This window comes from Chelonoidis abingdonii, chromosome 2 (assembly GCF_003597395.2).
Source record: "Chelonoidis abingdonii isolate Lonesome George chromosome 2, CheloAbing_2.0, whole genome shotgun sequence".
NCBI lineage: Eukaryota > Metazoa > Chordata > Testudines > Testudinidae > Chelonoidis > Chelonoidis abingdonii.
The window spans coordinates 252,050,810-252,069,568 of record NC_133770.1 but is presented as its reverse complement, the minus strand read 5'-3'; the positions used below and the strand labels follow the sequence as shown (position 1 = coordinate 252,069,568).

The 18,759-nt window shown below is 47.1% G+C and overlaps 1 protein-coding gene across 1 annotated transcript in view; it reads right to left on the bottom strand.

Moving 5' to 3' along the window:
* Nucleotides 1–12,557, bottom strand: part of E2F5 (E2F transcription factor 5) — a 36,572-nt gene extending 24,015 nt beyond the window's left edge. Inside the window, exon 1 of the mRNA XM_032773243.2 lies at nucleotides 12,253–12,557. Within this exon, the coding sequence (XP_032629134.1) occupies nucleotides 12,253–12,414 (162 nt within the window). The 5' untranslated portion in view covers nucleotides 12,415–12,557. The remainder of the gene's footprint in view (nucleotides 1–12,252) is intronic.
* Between the last annotated feature and the right edge of the window lie 6,202 nt (nucleotides 12,558–18,759).

Genomic DNA, 18,759 nt, shown 5'->3' with positions numbered 1-18,759 from the left:
CATTCTACCACCATCCTGCACTTGCTCAGCCTGTAGTTGAACAGCTCCTGACCACTGTCCAGGCTGCCTGTGTATGGCTTCATGAGCCATGCATCAAGGGGTAGGCTGGGTCACGCAGGATAACTACAGGCATTTCAACATCCCCAACGGTTATTTTCTGGTCTGGGAAGTAATTCCCTTGCTGCAGCCATTAAAACAGATTAGTGCTTCTGAAGACCCGAGCGTCATGAAACCCTTCCTGGCCATCCACGTGGATGTTGGTGAAACGTCCTTGTGATCCACCAGTGCTTGCAGCACCATGGAAAAGTACCCCTTGCGGTTTACGTACTGGGTGCCCTGGCGCTGCCTGGGGCCAAGATAGGGATATGGGTTCCATCTATGGCCCCCCCACAGTTAGGGAATCCCATTGCAGCAAAGCCATCCACTATCACCTGCACGTTTCCCAGAGTCACAACCTTTCGTAGCAGCAGCTTAAACGATTGCTTTGGCTACTTGCATCACAGCAGCCCCCACAGTAGAATTTGCCCACTCCAAATTGATTCCCGACTGACCGGTAGCTGTCTGGTCGTTGCAAGCTTCCAGAGGGCTATTGCCACTCGCTTCCCCCCCCCCCCCCCCCTCCACTGTGAGGGCTGATCTCTCATGTTTGTATTATGGCGTTCAGGGCAGGGGAAAGCAATGTCACAAAGTTCAAAGAAAGTGCTCTTACGCATGCGAAAGTTTCGCAGCCACTGCGAATCATCCCACACTGCAAAACAATGCGGTCCCACCAGTCTGTGCTTGTTTCCCCGGCCCAAAATCGGCGTTCAATGGTAGAAGCTGCCCCATTACCAGCAGTAGCTCCAAAACGCTGGGCCCGCGGTTAGGGAGAATTCAGCCTCCATGTCCTATCCTCGCTCTCGTCGCCGCTCTGCCATAGCTGCTCCTCTCTCCTCCTGCCTTTGCAGTTCAATGGTTCAGCATAGACAGCACAAGAGTACGCGAGGTTTGACACGGTCAGGATACGGTTACTGATCTCAGGTCCATGATTGCTCTGCTATGGCGTTTTGCTCAGTTCACCCATGGGAAAAAGGCGCCGAAATGGTTGTCTGCTGCTGTTTCAGAAAGGGATGGGTGAGGGCTGTACCAGAACCACCCGCGACAATGATTTATTGCCTCATAGGCACTGGGCTCACCGGAATTCAAGGGGCGGGTAGACTGGTGAACTATGGGATAGCTACGGAACGGCTACCCACAGTGCACCGCTCCAGAAATCGACGCGAGCCATGGAGCATGGACGCACACTATCGAATTAACGTGCCTAGTGTGGACGCTCACAGTCGATTTTATAATATCAATTTTATTAGACCGATTTTAGCTAATTCGATATTATCCCGTAGTGTAGACGTGGCCTTATTGATACCCACATAGGTCATCAGCTGGGTTGGAACCTTTAGACCTTTGCACCTGAGCTGACAGAGTAACTGACAGAAGTAGCAGGTTGTCATCTTTTATGCTAGAGGGGGAGGAGACACTTTGCCAGTGTGTTTCACTCCTATTTGCTGACAGCAGAGGAATGATGAACTCAGGAAATCTAGGTTTTGTTCCAGGCTCTGGAGGGGAGTGTAAGCATGGACTCTTTTGCCCATTGCTCCCCATGTGTGAGCCCTTCTACTCTGCCCCTTCAACCTATCCTTGTCCTAGTTCTGTCTCTTCTCTACCCTAGGCTCCTTATCCCAGTCCCATTCTTCTAGCCTACCCAAAGTCAATCTCCATTCCTCAGGATTCTCATTCCAGTTTCAATCGCCTTGCCCAGTCAGTCCTACTCTAACCCCTCTGTACTCCCCACCCCAGTCTCCTTCTCCATCCAATTACTCCGCACATCTCCTTAGCCAATGTTTCTCTCTCCGATCCTGGCTTCCAGTCACCAAGACCCCACACCCATCCACGTTCTCTGTCCCCACCGACTCCCAGTCCTAGTGTCATCCTCCTGGCTTCTTGCCCCAGTTTCTTTACCCAACCAGTACCAGTTTTACCTTACACCCTGTCTCTCTCTCTCCACTCAGACTTGATTCTTAATCCCTGTCTCTTCCCACACACACCTACTGGTCCACACCCAATCTCCTTTTCCAGCCACTTCCAATGTCCTTCCCGCCCTTGGTCACAGGCCCAGTTCCCGCCTCTATCTCCCAGACTCCTTGTCCCAGTATATCCCTTCAAGCTCAGCTCTTCTCTTATGTTTGCATCAGATAGATTCCTCCTGCTCACTGTCTGGGCAGGAGACCGATTTCTTGCTTTTAGTTCCTGTGCCCAGACCTGGCCCACAGCAGCCCAGATCTGTAACTGCAGGGAAAATCCTATTCAGGCCCTGGCTGGAGGATGCCCTGTGTGGACACAATCTTCAGGGAATTTAGCTGCTAAAATGTAAGATCTCTCTACTAGCCATGCTGCAATTTTTCAAAGGCTTATAGCATGATCAAATTTGGGTGGATTTTCAGGGGGACATCAAAAGACATTCCTGATGTAAAGGCTAACCCCTGCCAAATTTCAAGTCCCTATTCCAAAGCATGGGGGGTACTAGGGCACCAGAGTTCTATCACATGGACAAAATATATTTTTTTTCTAGTTTGTTCTTGGAAATAGATGAACAGTTATAGCTGAAATGTTCAAAAAGAAATTCATCCTGAGCCAGATACCCAGTATGGAACAACTCAGCCCAAATGGTTACAATTGTAAATAGGACCTTTCAGTGGGAAATGCTATGAAAATCACACAGGGCATATTTTTTAATATAACAGCTGTGCTGGAACAGTCTATTCCAGATTTATACTTAATCATTTATATATGTATGCATCACACAATTTCATCTTTATGTAACAAAGAATTCTGCTTCATAACTGAATTAAAACCCGTCCCCGTACTTGCAGAAGAATGGAGTTAATGGTTGTCTTTATTACCATCTGTGGTTAAAAAAAAAAAAACTTATCCATTTTATACTATTAGTCTGAGCTAGCAGACTGGTCTCAAATGCATTGCCCCATCCAAAAATACACCCTTCTAAAATAAAAGGGGTTTGAAAATTGTATATGGCAGATGATATGGAAAGGGCCCAGCTATAAGAGGAAAGTGACACATTTCTGACAAAAGTTTTCAGCAATGGGTTGACGCTGTCCCCAACATATTCCAACCCATAAATGTGTGGAAACTCTTTAGTTGCTACTACAGACAGGACAAAACTGGTTTCAACACAATTACAGAACTCATGTAAAATGCCATGTTCGGCTAAGTTTTAATGACGGGGAGGTAAAACTTTCAAAAGCACCTTAAAAGTCTAAGTCCTATTAACTTTCAATAAGACTTAGGCTGTTAAACACCTAGGTCCTTTTCAAAATTGGTATTTTTGAACATTTTACTTAAGACGTCTCAACAATTCTCTCACTGGTGGTAGCACCACCGCAGATAGAACTCTTATTGGAAAATCCCTTTACAAGATGTGCTAAGGTGGCTCACAACAGGCCTGGTCTACAAGAGAAAAGGCCATTTCACTTCAGTTGGGATCACCTCTCCTTTCTCCTCCTTCAAATTTCTCATATTTGGAATTGCTCAATAAAATACCCCTCTACCCTGATATAACACCGTACTCGGGAGCCAAAAAATCTTACCGCGTTATAGGTGAAACCGCATTATATCCAACTTGCTTTGATCCGCCGGAGTGCGCAGCCCCCCGGGAGCACTGCTTTACCGCGTTATACCCAAATTTGTGTTATATCGGGATGCGTTATATTGGGGTAGAGGTGTATTTTTAGTGGAAAATAGCTGCACAATAGTCACCATTTCTAGTAACTCCTCCCATTTGAAATAAGTATGTAACCCAGGCAAATATTACTTGAGGCTTTCCCTTAAGGCGACTCATGATTGGCAGACAAATACACAGCATGATGCATAGATTCTGTGAATATTTAGACTGTGACCCATTTTATGCTTCCAAGGAAGTTTTAAAAGTAGTTCATTGGTATTTGGTTGAAATTAGAATCTAGGCACATTTATCAAAGCAGGAGCAGCATCAGCATGCCACTAGTTACACGAAGTAAGGAGTATGCTTCCCCATCCCTTAAAAAAATATAAACCTTGTCTTAGATAACTTAGCTCTGTTCTTCTTGCTCGCTGTAGCACACAATGTGTGCTTGCATTTCTACAAGCACTGCTTTTTACCTAATTGACATGTTGCACCATTTCTGATGTGATTAATTTAGTCTCTCTTTTCTTGTTTCTACTTTTCCAGTGGGATTTTTTTTATTTTGGAGCCTCCTTTCCTCTTCATCTTTCTGATCCCTTCCCTTCTCACTTTTTCACTGATAGCTTAATTTTATCTCCTTGACCACGCTTATCTACCCACACAGTTATTCCAGAATAATTTAACAGATGAGGATGGACGTTATTCTGGAATAAGAATGTCCACACATGGGACGACTGAAAAATAACTGTAGCAATTTAAATTCAGACCCTCCTTTAATCCAAATTAATTCTGAAGCATAGACAAGCTCCCAGTTCTCCTCCCACAGTCCATCTACCTCTAAATGTTAACAAGGTATGTATCTAATGCTAGAACCATTGTCAATGACAGGCATCCAGAGCCATCTAAAGAGAGAACTGCTACTAGTGACCACTTATGGGACAGTGCACCAGAACCTAATGGGTCTGGAAGAAGGAAAAAGAATGACAAGACAACCATTGTGCAGTATCACATGCCCAAATCATAATCCCACAGCCTGTTTTAACAGTGATTTTCAAGTTTTAGTCCGTGGACCACAAGGGCACTTGCTAGTGGACTACAGGTAGATGGCCAGCTCCTCCTCCTCTTCATATTCTACTGCTAAATCTGGAAGCTAAAAACACCTTTATTTAATGCCTTCTAAGTATTATTTTCCATATAAACAACTGCTGTAGTTGTCACAGAAGTGGTAAGTGATTTTGAATGGGAGGATAGGTGGTTCACAACGCAATGTCTCTTTAAGATGTGGAACCCCTGGCCTTATAAAGATGCCTGCTACTGGAAGTAAAACTGATGAGCCACCTGCCTACAGAAATACCGTAACTCCCTGAAAATGTAGCTATGGTATGCAACTTGGTTTCTACCTTTCTTAATTGAGACATGTGTAACTGCTTTACAGTAGATACTGGGCTAAACAGTTGTTCAGTTTGATTGGTCATGAAAGTACTCAACACTTATTCAGTTCAGACTGTGCTTTAATAAAGTTTACCACCATCTTCTACTCATACTTAACAGCTCAGCAAACAAAATGTGTATGAAAACAGTTTCTGATTTAAACCTAGAGAACCCGCCAGGATGGAGTAAAGGAAGTAGTAAGATTTAAACCTGAGCCTTAATTTTCATTCTTCACTTAAATTTTCTTTGCTTTTCTGGGTAAAAACAGACAAAGCTTTAAATATCAATCATCACTACTACTATACTTACCATGCCACTGAGAGATCCTACATACCCATGAAAAAGTGGACAGACAGACAGACAACTCAGGACTTGTCTACACCTGGAGTTATTCAGGATATCTACTGTGGAAGAACTCCATGTGTGGACACTCTTATTCAGGAATAAGAGTGTCCACACATGGAGTTATGCCAAAATAGATATTCTGCTTCTATTTTATTCTAGAATAACTTTAATATGTAGACAAACCCTTAGATACTATGGTGATGAGAACCATAAATACTAAATAAATTAACCCTAATAGTTTTGGGGAGCCATTAGGGGCCATAATGTAAATATACTGCAGTGTTCAAAACAAGTCACCATTTGCTCCATCATCTCTGGAACCATCATTACTGACTAATTTCCATTTCTCAAACTGTCTCAGAGGATACCAAAGTTCATGACAGATAATAAAGTAAACTTCACAGCAGCCCTTCAGGCAGAGATGTTCTATGCTCATTTTACAGATGAAAAAGTTAAAGCACAAAAAGTCTTGTCCAGGATCACATAGGAAGTCTGTGGTACAATCTGGGACAGTCCTAATATATTCTGGCTTCCCTCGAAAAGTTTCATTTTCATGTCATACCCACCACTTTAGTCATTAGCATTACTAATCTATACCAATGCTGATGCACAATACTAAACACTAAGAAAAGTACATTTTCTCCTCCAGTAAGAACAGTTGGCGTTTATTATTAATTATATGGGAGCATAAAATTTTCAAGCTAACTGCTATTGTATTTTGCACTAAAAACAGTACATGAGATCTCAGTCAATTGGCCAAAATTCATTTTCATTGTACATGTCATTTCCTAATTAGAGAAAAAGTGGGTAAGGTAATATTTTTTCATTGGACCGATTTCTGTTGGTGAAAAATCCTGAAGGAGAGCTCTGCATAGCTCGAAAGCTCATCTCTTTCACTAACAGTAGTTGGTCCAATAAAAGATATTACCTCACTGACCTTGTATCTCCAATATCCTGGAGCCAACATGGCTACAACAACATTGCAAATAACTTATGCAATTAGGGCAGTTTGGGCAAAATTATTCATCCTTTTTCAAGAGATTCATCTGTAGGTAATATGAATTTTCTATCATCAATAGTCCTTGGGTGCCCACCTGGCTGTAGGGATAAATCCTTCTTCCACTAAAGATTTGATGTCTGAACACCCTGCTTCTTCCTTCTCTGAACATTTTCTTCAGTAAGTAGTCTCCAGGCTACTTCAAACACTAAACAGTTTAAAAGACCTCAGCAAACACAACCTCTTGGCCACCAAAGCATCACACAGACAACTTCTTTGTGGTACAGTTAAATAAAGGATCTCTGACAAACTCCAAATATCAGATCTCTGTCACCAGTTGGATACATCTGATTGGGTATCAAGACAACTACTTTATGTTACACCATTTCAAAATCACTTCAATTTGGGATGCTCATAATTTATAGGCTGAACAAGTGCTGAAATGAGTTAAAGGGATACAATCAGCTTTGCAACTGAATATCTTTACGTTTCTGATTGAGCTCCATTGAAATAGTATGTTCTGAAAAGTTTTGTTTTGTATTGTTAAAAATCCTTTTGTTTATTAAAATTACCTGCTTTTCTGCTCCCCTATAGACATTTAAGGGTCTTTTCAACAAGGGAAAAACTGTTTATATAGGGAGATAGTGAAAGTGACAATACACATTGCTGTCAAATGAACAATGTGAGCAAACCAAAAGGAAAAAAAACGTTCACTAAACTGTTTCAGTTAAGGTAATCTTGGATATTACTTTTAAAATGTTAATACATTTTTAAGTGAATTAGCTTGAAGCTGTCATAAATGGATAGGTAGGTAAGGGTTAAGTTTCTTTTACCTGAAAAGGGTAACCGAACACCCGACCAGAGGACCAATCAGAGAACTGGATTGTTTAAAGTCAGGGGCGGGAATTTGTATCCCGGTGTCTTTTTTTTTGTTCTTAGCTATGAGGAAACAAGTCTTCTTCTAATTCTCTCCTATACTTCTTCTAACATCTGTAAGTACCCAGGAACCGCAAAATAATTCGCTATGATGGTCTTTGGGGTGTATTTACCTGTATGTTAATTTGTTGTGCTGGTTATAATTGGCTATCTTTTAAATCAGACTGTTTCTTTATATTTTCTTATAAGCAAGAGCCTGTATTGAGTTTCATAATGCAAGTATATTGTTTATATTTTCTTTCTTTTTAAACCTTGTGAAGTTCTTTTCCTAAGGAGGCAAAGGGAAAAGCGGCTGTGGGCTATTTTCCTATTTGGGTCCGGAAAGAGCAGACTACGGGGAAAGAGACGAAGAATTCTCTCTGTTCTCTTGTGGTTGAAGCTTTTTTCCTGTTACTCTACGAGAGCAGACACGGGGAAGGCAAAGCCAAGCTGGTGGCATTTTGCATCTCAATTGTCCTGTGGGTAGAGAACGCTTATCGCTTGGGAAGTAGAGCAACGGTTTCTGTGCAAGGCGGGGAAGGAGGGAGAAGGGATTTTTCCCCCTGCTTTTAGCATCCAAGGATTTGGAATCTGGAGGTCCCACCAGGGAGGGTTGGGGACACCAGAGAGAGGAAAGGGGAGGTCAGGCCCCCTAAAGTAATTACCTACCTGACCTGGTGGCAGCCCAAATAACCAAGCTGTAGTGAGCTTGGGGAGTTTCAGGTAAGCCCCCAGACTTTTGACGCAAAAGTCCAGGTTTGGAACAGGACCAGATTGTGGACGTCAAAGTTCAGGTTGGGACTGGACGGCTAGATTACCACAGAAGCCATCTTTCTTCTGTGCAAATGCAAAAAACAAAAGATAGTCATTTCTATCAGCAAAATCAGAGTTTGGCAAGTACAACATAATATTAAAAAGTATCACACTACATTCCACCAATTTCCAATGGAGGTGTAATGTACAGAATAGGTTCTTCCTTACACAAAGCTTTCAGCATCTCTATCAGTCATAGGTAGAAAACAGCAAAGAAACCTTAGCCTTCTTCAGTTCCTGAGAAAGGATGCCAATAACGGCTTTTCTGAGGTTCTGTGAACATATGTTTAAGTCACACACATTCCTATGGCTATATCTGCACTTTTTTCAGATAGCAGCCATGTTAGTCTGTATCAGCAAAAAGAACAGGAGTTACTTGTGCACCTAGAGACTTAGGGTACGTCTACACTACGGGATTATTCGATTTTACAGAAACCGTTTTATAAAACAGATTGTATAAGTCGAGTGCACGAGGCCACACTAAGCAATTAATTGGCAATGTGCGTCCATGGTCCAAGGCTAGCATCGATTTCCGGAGCGTTGCACTGGGGATAGCTATTCCATAGCTATCATAGTTCCCGCAGTCTCCCCGCCTTTAGAATTCTGGGTTGAAAGCCAGTGCTGATGGGGCAAAAATCATTGTCGCGGGTGGTATTGGTAATGTCATCAGTATTCCTTCCTCTGGGAAAGCAACGGCAATCATTCGTGCCCTTTTCCCTGGATTGCCTGGCAGACGCCATGCAACGGCAACCATGGAGCCCGTTCAGCTTTTTTTTTTTTTTTTCCCCAGTCACCGATGTGTACTGGATGCCGCGGACAGAGGCGATACTCCAGCGCTACACAGCAGCATTCATTGCTTTGCATATAGCAGAGACGGTTATCAGTCGTTCTGTACATCTGCTCGGCGTAATTGGCAATGAGATGACCGTTATCTGTCCTCTGTATGTCTTGCTATCATGGGTGTCCCTGGCTGAGATCGGCTGGGGTCAAAAGCAACTGGGAATGACTCCCTGAGTCAATCCTCCTTTATGGTTGTCTAAAAATAGAGTCAGTCCTGCCTAGGATATGGGGCAAGTGTACTAGAGTACCAGTGTATCAGAGAGCACAGGTGCTCGTTGTCAGATCCCACAGAAATGATGGCTACTGCATTCACGGGGGTGCCCGCAACACCCACCCGTTGCTTTCCCTCCTCCTCAACCTTCCTGGGCACGTGCAGTGTTCTCCACATTTGTGTCATGACGTTATAAAGAATGCCAGGAAAAGAGAACAGAGACTTGTTAGTGAGATAAAATGAGGGGGAGGCGCCTCCCAGGGCTATGACAGTCCAGGCAGAACATTAAGCGGTGGGGGGAGTAGAGAGCCCAGCATGCTGTTGTTATGATAGTCGAGGCAGTACAAAATCTTTTTCTTTACACAGGAAAGAGAGGGGGCTGAGAGAGTCAGCCCCAGTGCTATGATGAAGACAGTACCAACATTCTGTACCATCACTGGGAATGACCGGGTCATTCTATTTTTACCCAGGCACCCTGGACACCCTCATCTGAGGTCAGCCTAGGAGCACTCAGCTGGTGATGGTAATTGACGGATTAGAACTATATGCACACTCCACCGGTGGAGGGAAGAGGAGCCAGAATACTGCTCTTCACTGCTGCAGCATCGCGTTACCAGCAGCATTCAGTAGAGATATGGTACATTGAAAAAGTCAAAGAAACTATTTCTTTCCTTTTCTTTCACGTGCCGGGCGGGGAGTAAATTGATGAGCTATTCCTGAACCACGCTGGACAATGTGTTTGACCCTACAGGCATTGGAGTCAGGGCCAAGAATGCAATACTTTTCGGAAACGTGCTGTGCTGGGATAGCTGGATCCTCAGTACCCTCCCTCCCTCCATGAGCGCATTTGAGTCTCGTTCCGCTACGCTTGTCACACAGCACTGTGTACGCTGGAGATTTTTTTTTCGAATGCTTTGGCATTTCGTCTTCTTAACGGAGCTTGATAGAACAGATTTTGTCTCCCATACAGCGTCAGATCCAATTCTCCTACGGTCCATGCTGGAGCCTTTTTGGATTGGGACTGCACTGCCTATCCGTGCTGATCAGAGCTTCCCGCTGGCAAACAGGAAATGAAAACCAAAATTTTGCAGGGATTTTCCTCGTCGTACCTGCCACTGCATTCAGTTCGATGCTGTTCCAGAGCGGTCACAGTGGAACACTGTGGGATACCGCCCGGAGGCCAATACCGTCGATTTGCGGCCACACTAATCCTAATCCGATATGGTAATACTGATTTTAGCACTACTCTTCTCGTTGGGGAGGAGTACAGAAACCAATTTAAAGAGCCCTTTATATCGATATAAAGGGCCTCGTAGTATGGACGGGTACAGCGTTAAATCGGTTTAATGCTGCTGAAAATTGGTTTAAAAGTGTAGTGTAGACCAGGCCTTACAAATCTATTTGAGCATAAGCTTTCACAGCCACGTGCTTCCATTAAAATAATTCCAAAACAAATGAGATACACAAACTGCCTTTTTTCTAAAAACGGAAGTTAGAAGCACTAGTAATGCATAAACATAAACCCAGAGTGACCAGAACTCTACAACATGACCCAAACTATGGAGACTAGAGATCCAGTTCATTGTGATCTGGCAGGAGGCCTCACAATGCCCTCTTGAGCTAAGTTGGGGCTACACCTTATGCAGAGATCTGTCTCTATGAGTGCTCACCCAAGGGTAAGGTGCCTACAACCTGTTCCATTCTGTACCTATTAAGAGAGCCTTTTGGTCTCTTGGAAAGTTGAAACCTTTTGGCTGGTCAAAAAATGACCATCCAATCACTGAAATAAACAGTGCAACAGAGAGAGCCTTACAAGTACAGACCAGCACAAGCCTTATACCAGTGGTCCCCAAACTGTGGGGCACGACCACACCCCTAGCAGGGCATTGAGGAATGTACCGGGGGGCGGACCCAGCCCCCATTTAAGTCAGGGAGGGAACATCACGCTTCCAGCCCCGTCTGCCCCCAGACCACCTCCGCTCCTAGCCTCTCTCCTCTCCAAACCCCATTAAGCCCTCAGTCCTCTCTGCCTCCAGACACAGATACACTATTATAGGCGCTTTTAGTCTCTGCTTGGTTCTCAGGCAGAAAAGGTTCTCTTTTGCAACCTGTGCTTGCCTCGGTCACAAGTGATTCATGACACTGGTTGGAGCTCCACAGATGTTGACAATTTACAAGTCAGCCCCATTACATTGCAGGGGAACTGAAAAAGAAGAAAACTCATGCTCTGACAGGACTCCACTCTCCCTTGGGAGAGGATCCTACTCATGTTCCAGGCCCTGCCAACTGCAACCCTTTCCCACTAAGACTCCTTTCTTAGTTATAATACACCTTTTAGTTTCTCTTTGGAAAGTGAATGGGGGGGGGGGGGGAGTTATTATTTGTATAGGACTATGAGACAGAGCATAAGAAAGAGAAAGAAGCCTGTCTATTCTCACACGCACACACACGCACCACTTTCAGCTCCAGATCCCTCCATGTCTTTTCCCATGTTCAGCCCCCTACACAGAGACACCCCACCCCAAAACATATTATGCCCTCCAATGATCTTCAGCTCCACATCCACCCCGACCCTGGGCCACCTCCACTGCAAAGACCACCCAGATCCACCACACACAGGGTGACCCCTCCCACAAACCGGGTCCTGCCCCAGAGACACTCCAACTCACAGGTGTGCGCAGGGACAAGCAACCATTCCTTCACATTCACAGCCACACACAGCCCGCACGCTACCCAGGTCCGACCACCCCCTCCTCAGCCCCTTTACCACCTCGCCACCCTCCTCACTACCCACGGGCAAGTCAGCCCCTCATATTTACATGGAGAAACTTCCCTTCCCCCCGCCCCCCCCGCAAGCAGTTTCCAGATCCCAGCCTAGCCCAGGAACCCCCTACGGATCCGACCCCCAGGCAGCTCCCATCCCCTCAGGGGCTTTTCTCAGACCCGACCACCCCAGGCCGGCCCTGCGCCTCCCCGCGCACGCACCGCTTTCAGGTCCAGCACGCCGTCCTTGGCCTCCTGCAGCAGCGACACGAACTTGGTGGTGAGCAGCCCCAGGCTCTTCTCGTGCCGGCTGCTGCCGCCGCCTGCCGCCGGGCCCCCCGCGCTGCTGCTGCTGCTGCTCACCGCCTCGGCCAGAGCGGCCATGCTGCTGCCCGCACTCCAGCGACCGGGGCTTCCCCGGCGGCAGCAGCAACGGCGGCACCACGTGTCACGGGCGACCCCGGCCACAACAATCCGAGCCCCGCAGGAGCCCCAGGGGAGGCCGTGCGAGGAAGGAGGAAGTGACGCTACTCACCACTGTTGCCTGGAGACGGGCTGTTGGGGGTGGGACTTGGGCGGGGAGGGAAGGCAGCCGCCGGGAGCGCGCAGTCTGCGCCGGTCGCGGAGCGTGAGCGAGCAGCCCCTGGCCCCGCCCACCAGCGAGCAAGGAGGGGAGGGCTGGGCTGTTGTCACAGGCGCGCGGCGTTCCGGCCTAGGCAGTGCTCCGGGCGGGCGCCTGTCGCGCGGTGCCCACCAGGGGTCTTCACAGTGCGGGTGCTGCTGATGGAAACCCTGTATCTGGTGTTTGTTATTCCTACTTCAGGGCTCACGCGGCGCCGCTGGTGGGGAGCGAGAGTGTGAATGTCTCGTTTGAACTCACCCAGCGCCTCCCCCGGCTCGACTATTAAGCCCCCCCCCCCCCCCCCCCCCGGCCAGAGGTTGTTCCTCAGCGCCCCCCTCCAGTGGGGGGAGCCCAGGGACCTGCACCAGGTGTCCCTCTGTTGGGTGTGATCTTTTTCATCCCAGTCAGTGAGTGAAAGCCCTGAGGCGGAAGCAGGGACACCAGCACTGTTCCCAGCGGGAAAGCTACACTCTCATAAAGCAGCTTCATGCTGATAGGCCGGCCTCCACCCTGGAGCTAGGCGCGGGCAGTGGCTCTCGAACTTTTTTACTGGTGACACTTTTCACGTAGCAAGTCTCTAAGTGCAACCCCCCCTTATAATTTAAAAACACTTTTTAATATATTTAACACCATTATAAATGCTGGCGGCAATGTGGGGTTTGGGGGTGGAGATTGACAGCTCATGGACCCCCCATGTAATAACCTCTTGACTCCCTGTGGGATCCCATCCCCTCTTTTGAGAACCCCTGGGCTAGGGTGACCAGATGTTCCATTTTTAAAGGGACAATCTCATATTTAAGACTTCCTGCCAACTTTTTCTTAAAAACAGGCAAATTGTCCCATATTTTCTGCTTCTCCCCCATTAGTACTGGTGGGTCCTGCTGCTGGCTGAATCCTTGCATGCCAGCCACCCACTCAGAAGCAGTGAGTGTGTGTGTTGGGGGCGGTCCCATGGCCAAGGATGGGGGTGGTGGGTGTGCAAGGCTAGGGCCTGGGAAGATGAGTGTGCAGGGCCAACTGCTTCCCCTGCTGGTCTGTCAGTGACTGTGTGCTGGCTCTTGGCCAGCAGTGCCCTGCCCCCCGTCCTTTTTCTTGCTGGCACTGGCTGTGTTTTGTGAGCTGTGGTAGTTGGTGAGTGGGCAGGCGCTAGGCAGCAGCCGGTTCCATGTCACCGCTGCTGCCTATCCATTGGCTCATGATGTGCTTCACCTCTCCCTGCTTTGCCCCTTCACCGCCCCCCCCCAACCCGAGCCTGTTAGCTGCCTTTCAACACTGTATGGGCAGAAACAGACAAGCTGCTTCCCTCTGCATCCCCCATCCCATGTGTTGCCTTGGCAAGACACAGTGGCAGATACCAGGAGAGGCGGGTTCATCCCCGGGGTCCAGCCAGGCATGGAGGGCAGAGAACGCCAGGCAGGGAGGATCAGGTCGGTTGGTCATACTACCTCCCTCCCCCCATGAGAGATGTGTACAGGAGTGTGATGTCATCTCTCCCTGTGTTGGGGGGCGGGGGAGGTTAGTGTGTGTATGTCACCTCTCTCTGTGTGAACCCTAAAGCCTTAAAGATAAGAAGGTAAATAAAAAGAATCCAACTATGCAGTATTTCTTTTTAACAGGCTCAGTCAACTTGATGTTATCATAACTTCTTACTCAGATTTGAACCTTAGCGTTCATAAACTGAGAAGCTAGCATGAAACCGTCTAAGCTTAATTACCAGCTTAGATTTGATCTCGCTGCCACCAGCCAAAAATTCCAGGGTTTTGGCTCCCTCTGGTCTCCCCAAACCCTTCCCTGGGGAACCCCAAGACTCAGAATCCCTAGATCTTACACAAAAGGGAAATAACCCACTTCCCGCTTCCCAAAACTCTCTCTCCCACCCAGAATTTTCTCTCTGGCTAACTGAGAGGTTACTGATGCATCTCTTTACATCACAATCACCAGAAGCATGTCTTTTCTCTTCCACAAAGAGACAACCAATACAGAAACGGAAATGATTCTCTCTCTCTTACCTGGCCTTGGTTTGAAAGCGTTTATATCGTTATTTTTGTCCTTGGCATTTCAGCCGCCATTCTGCTAAGGGTCACTGTGGTGTGACCTCAGCTCTAGCATGTAACTGGTTTACAGGGGGGCTGTACCCATGCAGGCCTTTCAAATTTTTCTAAGAAGGCCTCAGTGTCATCACCTGCCTTGTGTTGGGAAATTTCTTGTGGTGTGGAAGAAGTATTGCGAAGGGTTGTTAGGATTGGTTGGGTTCTGTTGCTTCAGCCTGTCTAATTCAGGCTGCCGGTGGGCCTCCTCTGTTTTTCCATCTCTTGTTGTTTTTCTCCCTCTGGATTCTATCTGTCTTCTGTGGGTCATCTTCTTCTTCTTGTTTTTTCGTGAGCTGCATTTTGGCTTCTTGATCTCTTTATGGGCGCCTCATTGGCTTCTTGTTCTGCTTAATTAGTCCATCCGTCTCCTATGTCATTTTCGTTGTCTATGGCTTGTTGCAGTCTCTTCCTTTTCAGGCTTTCCTTGGAACTCATGGTTTCTGTTTTTCTTGTGTTGGGGTGCCCTCTGGTTTTTATTGTCTGCACTGCTGGCTCTCTGTTGTCCCTGGTTTTGCCTAGCAACAGTGCCTTGGTTAAGTTTCCTAGCAATCTTTGAGACATGTAAATTAACCAAAAAAAAGCCACTTTATTACCTTGTGGTGTTTGCTGGGTTTACTTGATTCCCATCGGAATTCTATTGTTTAACAAAGACCCTTAATGTCACAATGGTTCCGTGCTTAAAATGCAAGCCACCTAAGCAGCAGAAAAAAATTTCTCTCTCTGGCTACTTTTAAACACAAATCCTTTCTCTTTGCTAAAGCCCCCCTAGCAGAGAAAAGAAAATATAATACTCCTAGTGGCTTCTGGATTCTATTTTCCCACTTCGCTGCCACTCATATCATAACTTCTTACTCAGATTGAGAACCTTAGCGTTCATAACCTAGAAGTTAGCATGAACCCTCTAAGCTTAATATCAGCTTAGATCTGATGTCGCTGCACCAGCCAAAATTCCGGTTGGCTCCTCTGGTCTCCCCAAACCCTTCCTGGGGACCCAAGACTCAGAATCCTGAGTCTTACCACAAGGGAAATAACCACTTCCTTCCCCCTCTATCTCTCCACTCCAGAATTGGCGCTGTGCCGCAACCTGAGAGTTACTGATGCAACTCTTTACACAAAACCAAAGCATGTCCCCTCTTCAACAAGAGCACAACAAACATACAAGGAAACAGAAATGATTCTATCTCTCTTCCCCCTCCCACAAATTCCCTGGTGCTGCAGAGCTTTACCCTCCATAGATCTAATACAAGAGAATTCCCTCCCTTCGTTCTTAGCCTACCCAGAGAGAAAAACTCAACAAGTCTTAAAAAGAAAGCTTTATATAAAAAAGAAGAAAAAACAACAATAACATGTCTCTGCATAAGTTGACATACACCAGGCTATTACTTAAAGAAAATATGAATAAACAACTTATTCAAAAGAGATACAATTAAACATTCCAGCACTACACACCTGTAAATAAAAAAAAACCAATAAACAAGCCTAGTTGGTTATCTACCTTTGTACTTACAACTTTGAAACTGAAGATTAGAAGCTTACAGATAGAAAAGATCCCCTCTCATAGCTGAGAGCCAGACAAAGACAAAGACCCAAAAATTTCCCTCCCCCGAGCTTTGAAAAATCCAGTTTCCTGATTGCTCCTCTGGTCAGGTGTTTGGTTCCCTTTGTTAGCCCTTTACAGGTAAAAGAAACATTAATTCTTAGCTATCTGTTTATGACAGATGTTAATTTGAATGTTTGTACGATTGAGTGCCATTGAACTTGCTTGAACATGAGTAATTTTACCAGGTGTCCCATATTGAGCATAAGGAAATATGGTCAGCCTACCTGGAGCAGTCTTACTGAGCCTGGGAGAGTTAAAGTGGTAACCTCTGGTTTAGACCTGCTCTACACTGTGTAGTTACATGGCTGGAGGTTGCCTTGCAATTAGGGTGACCAGATGTCCTGATTTTATAGGAACAGTCCTGATTTTGGGGTCTTTTTCTTATATAGGCTCCTATTACCTCCCACTCCCTGTCCTGACTTTTCACACTTGCTCTCTGGTCACCCTACTTGCAATACATCGGCTGCCGGTGACCCGGCCATTGGGGGAGGCTAGCCCCTGGCCCTGTGCTTGTGCCCAATGCCCCGCCCCACCCTATCTACCCCCTCCCTCCTCTGCAGGAGCCCAGAGCATCCCCACCACGGCCCCAGCTCTGGACAACAGGGTGGCGCGGCCAACCCTGATGTGCCATACGGCAGCACTCCCAGCCCCAGTGCTCCAGACAACAGGGCATCATGGACAGCCTGCTCCCAGTCCCGATGCTCTAGGCAGCCAGGCAGCACAGCCAGCTAAGTGGGGTGGCCAACCCCAGTGCTCCGGACAGCGTGACCCCAGAACCAGCCACCTTGATCCCCTGTGGGAGGCAGGTCACTCAGCCAGCCTGGGCCAGCCAAGGCAGAGCGCTGGGGGCGGGGCCACGCTAGGCTGTTTGGGAAGGCACAGCCTACCCCTGCCTACGATACCCATCGCTCAAAACATTCACATTTGTCTCCAGCCCAGGTAAGTGTTCAGTGAAACCACCTCTCAAATGGCATGGAGCCCTGGTTGACCTACTGAGGTTAACACTGCGGGCTTGGCTACACTTGGAGTTGTGCAGCGCTGGGAGTTACAGCTGTCTTCGTACAGCTGTGTAGGGACAGCGCTGCAGTGTGGCCACATTTGCAGCATTTGCAGCACTGTTGGGAGTGGTGCATTGTGGGCAGCTATCCCAACAGAAGCACCTTGTACATTTTGCGCCGTGGGTTGTGGGAAGGGAGAGGAGAGTGTTCTTTATGGTCATTCTGCTTCCTTGTACCCAACGCCCCCGTGGCAATGTTCTGTCACATCCAGTCAGTCACTGTTTTTCCGTCACGTTTGGCGGCCATCGTGAAGTCTCCACGTTTGTGTGCAGCACGTATTTCTGTGCGAAATGAGCGACTGCTGACCGCGACTTTGGCTGATGAGTGTCGCCAGACCATCCGTTTGGCAGTTGAGCTATCCTATTCAGCTCCGAGCAGTGACAGTGAGGGCTCCGACTCGATGATATCGAGTCGTCTGACCGTAAAAGTGACAATTAAATGCTTGTGGGAGTAGACGGGACGTGCTCGACACCGTGGGAAACGCCGCTGTGGGCTCGGGAACAAGCACTGAGTAGTGGGTCCATGCTCCAACCGAGTAAGGAGGAAATCTGTGAGCCAATTGAGGGACCACCCGCAGCTCGTGGACTATGAACGAAAGAACCTACTTCTCAGGGATAGAGAGCAAAAGCTCGACCGTTATCATACTACCGTATACAGGGACTGCGTGATGGCTAAGATAAGCCGACTGGTCGCCAATAAAAGACCCAATTCATAATTCAAACAGACATGAAAAACTAACCATGGTATTTAACGTGCGGCAACACCGTAAGTGAGACACACAACATCCGAGATTAGAGCGGAAGCTAGCTCACGACAGCACATGAACCAGTGAGAGTGGTGCTATTGCATCTGAAGCTGGCGACCCAGACGCTACCGATCGTCGCCGAAACCTCAGTTTGGAGTGGAAAGTTGACCGTGGATCGTGTTGATGCAATTTGCAGGGCCATTAATTCGCATCCTGTAAGAAACCGTGACTTTTGTTTGAGTACGTTGGGTTGCTGGCGGGAGGGGCGGTGGCACTGCAGCAGGAAACATCCCTTTTGTTCCATCTAGGCACCTGTGCCCAAACCCCGCCTAGAGGACGGAGCACGTAACCCATGAGCACAAAGTCCAAGGAATGTAGAAAACGAATGGTGACACAATATTTATTTTACAAGGACAGGTCCGCTGACGAGGTTGGGTGGACATCAACATGGGTTTTCACTACGTCTGTGGGGGGGCGCAGAAATAGAATGGGGGATGCAATGCAATATTACTATTCTGCCGCAACGGTGACGGCACATAGGCACTCAGCAATCAAACCCACAGGAGCTAGCTAATGGAGGCGGACAGGAGTACATTAATTGGAAGGGTGAGGAG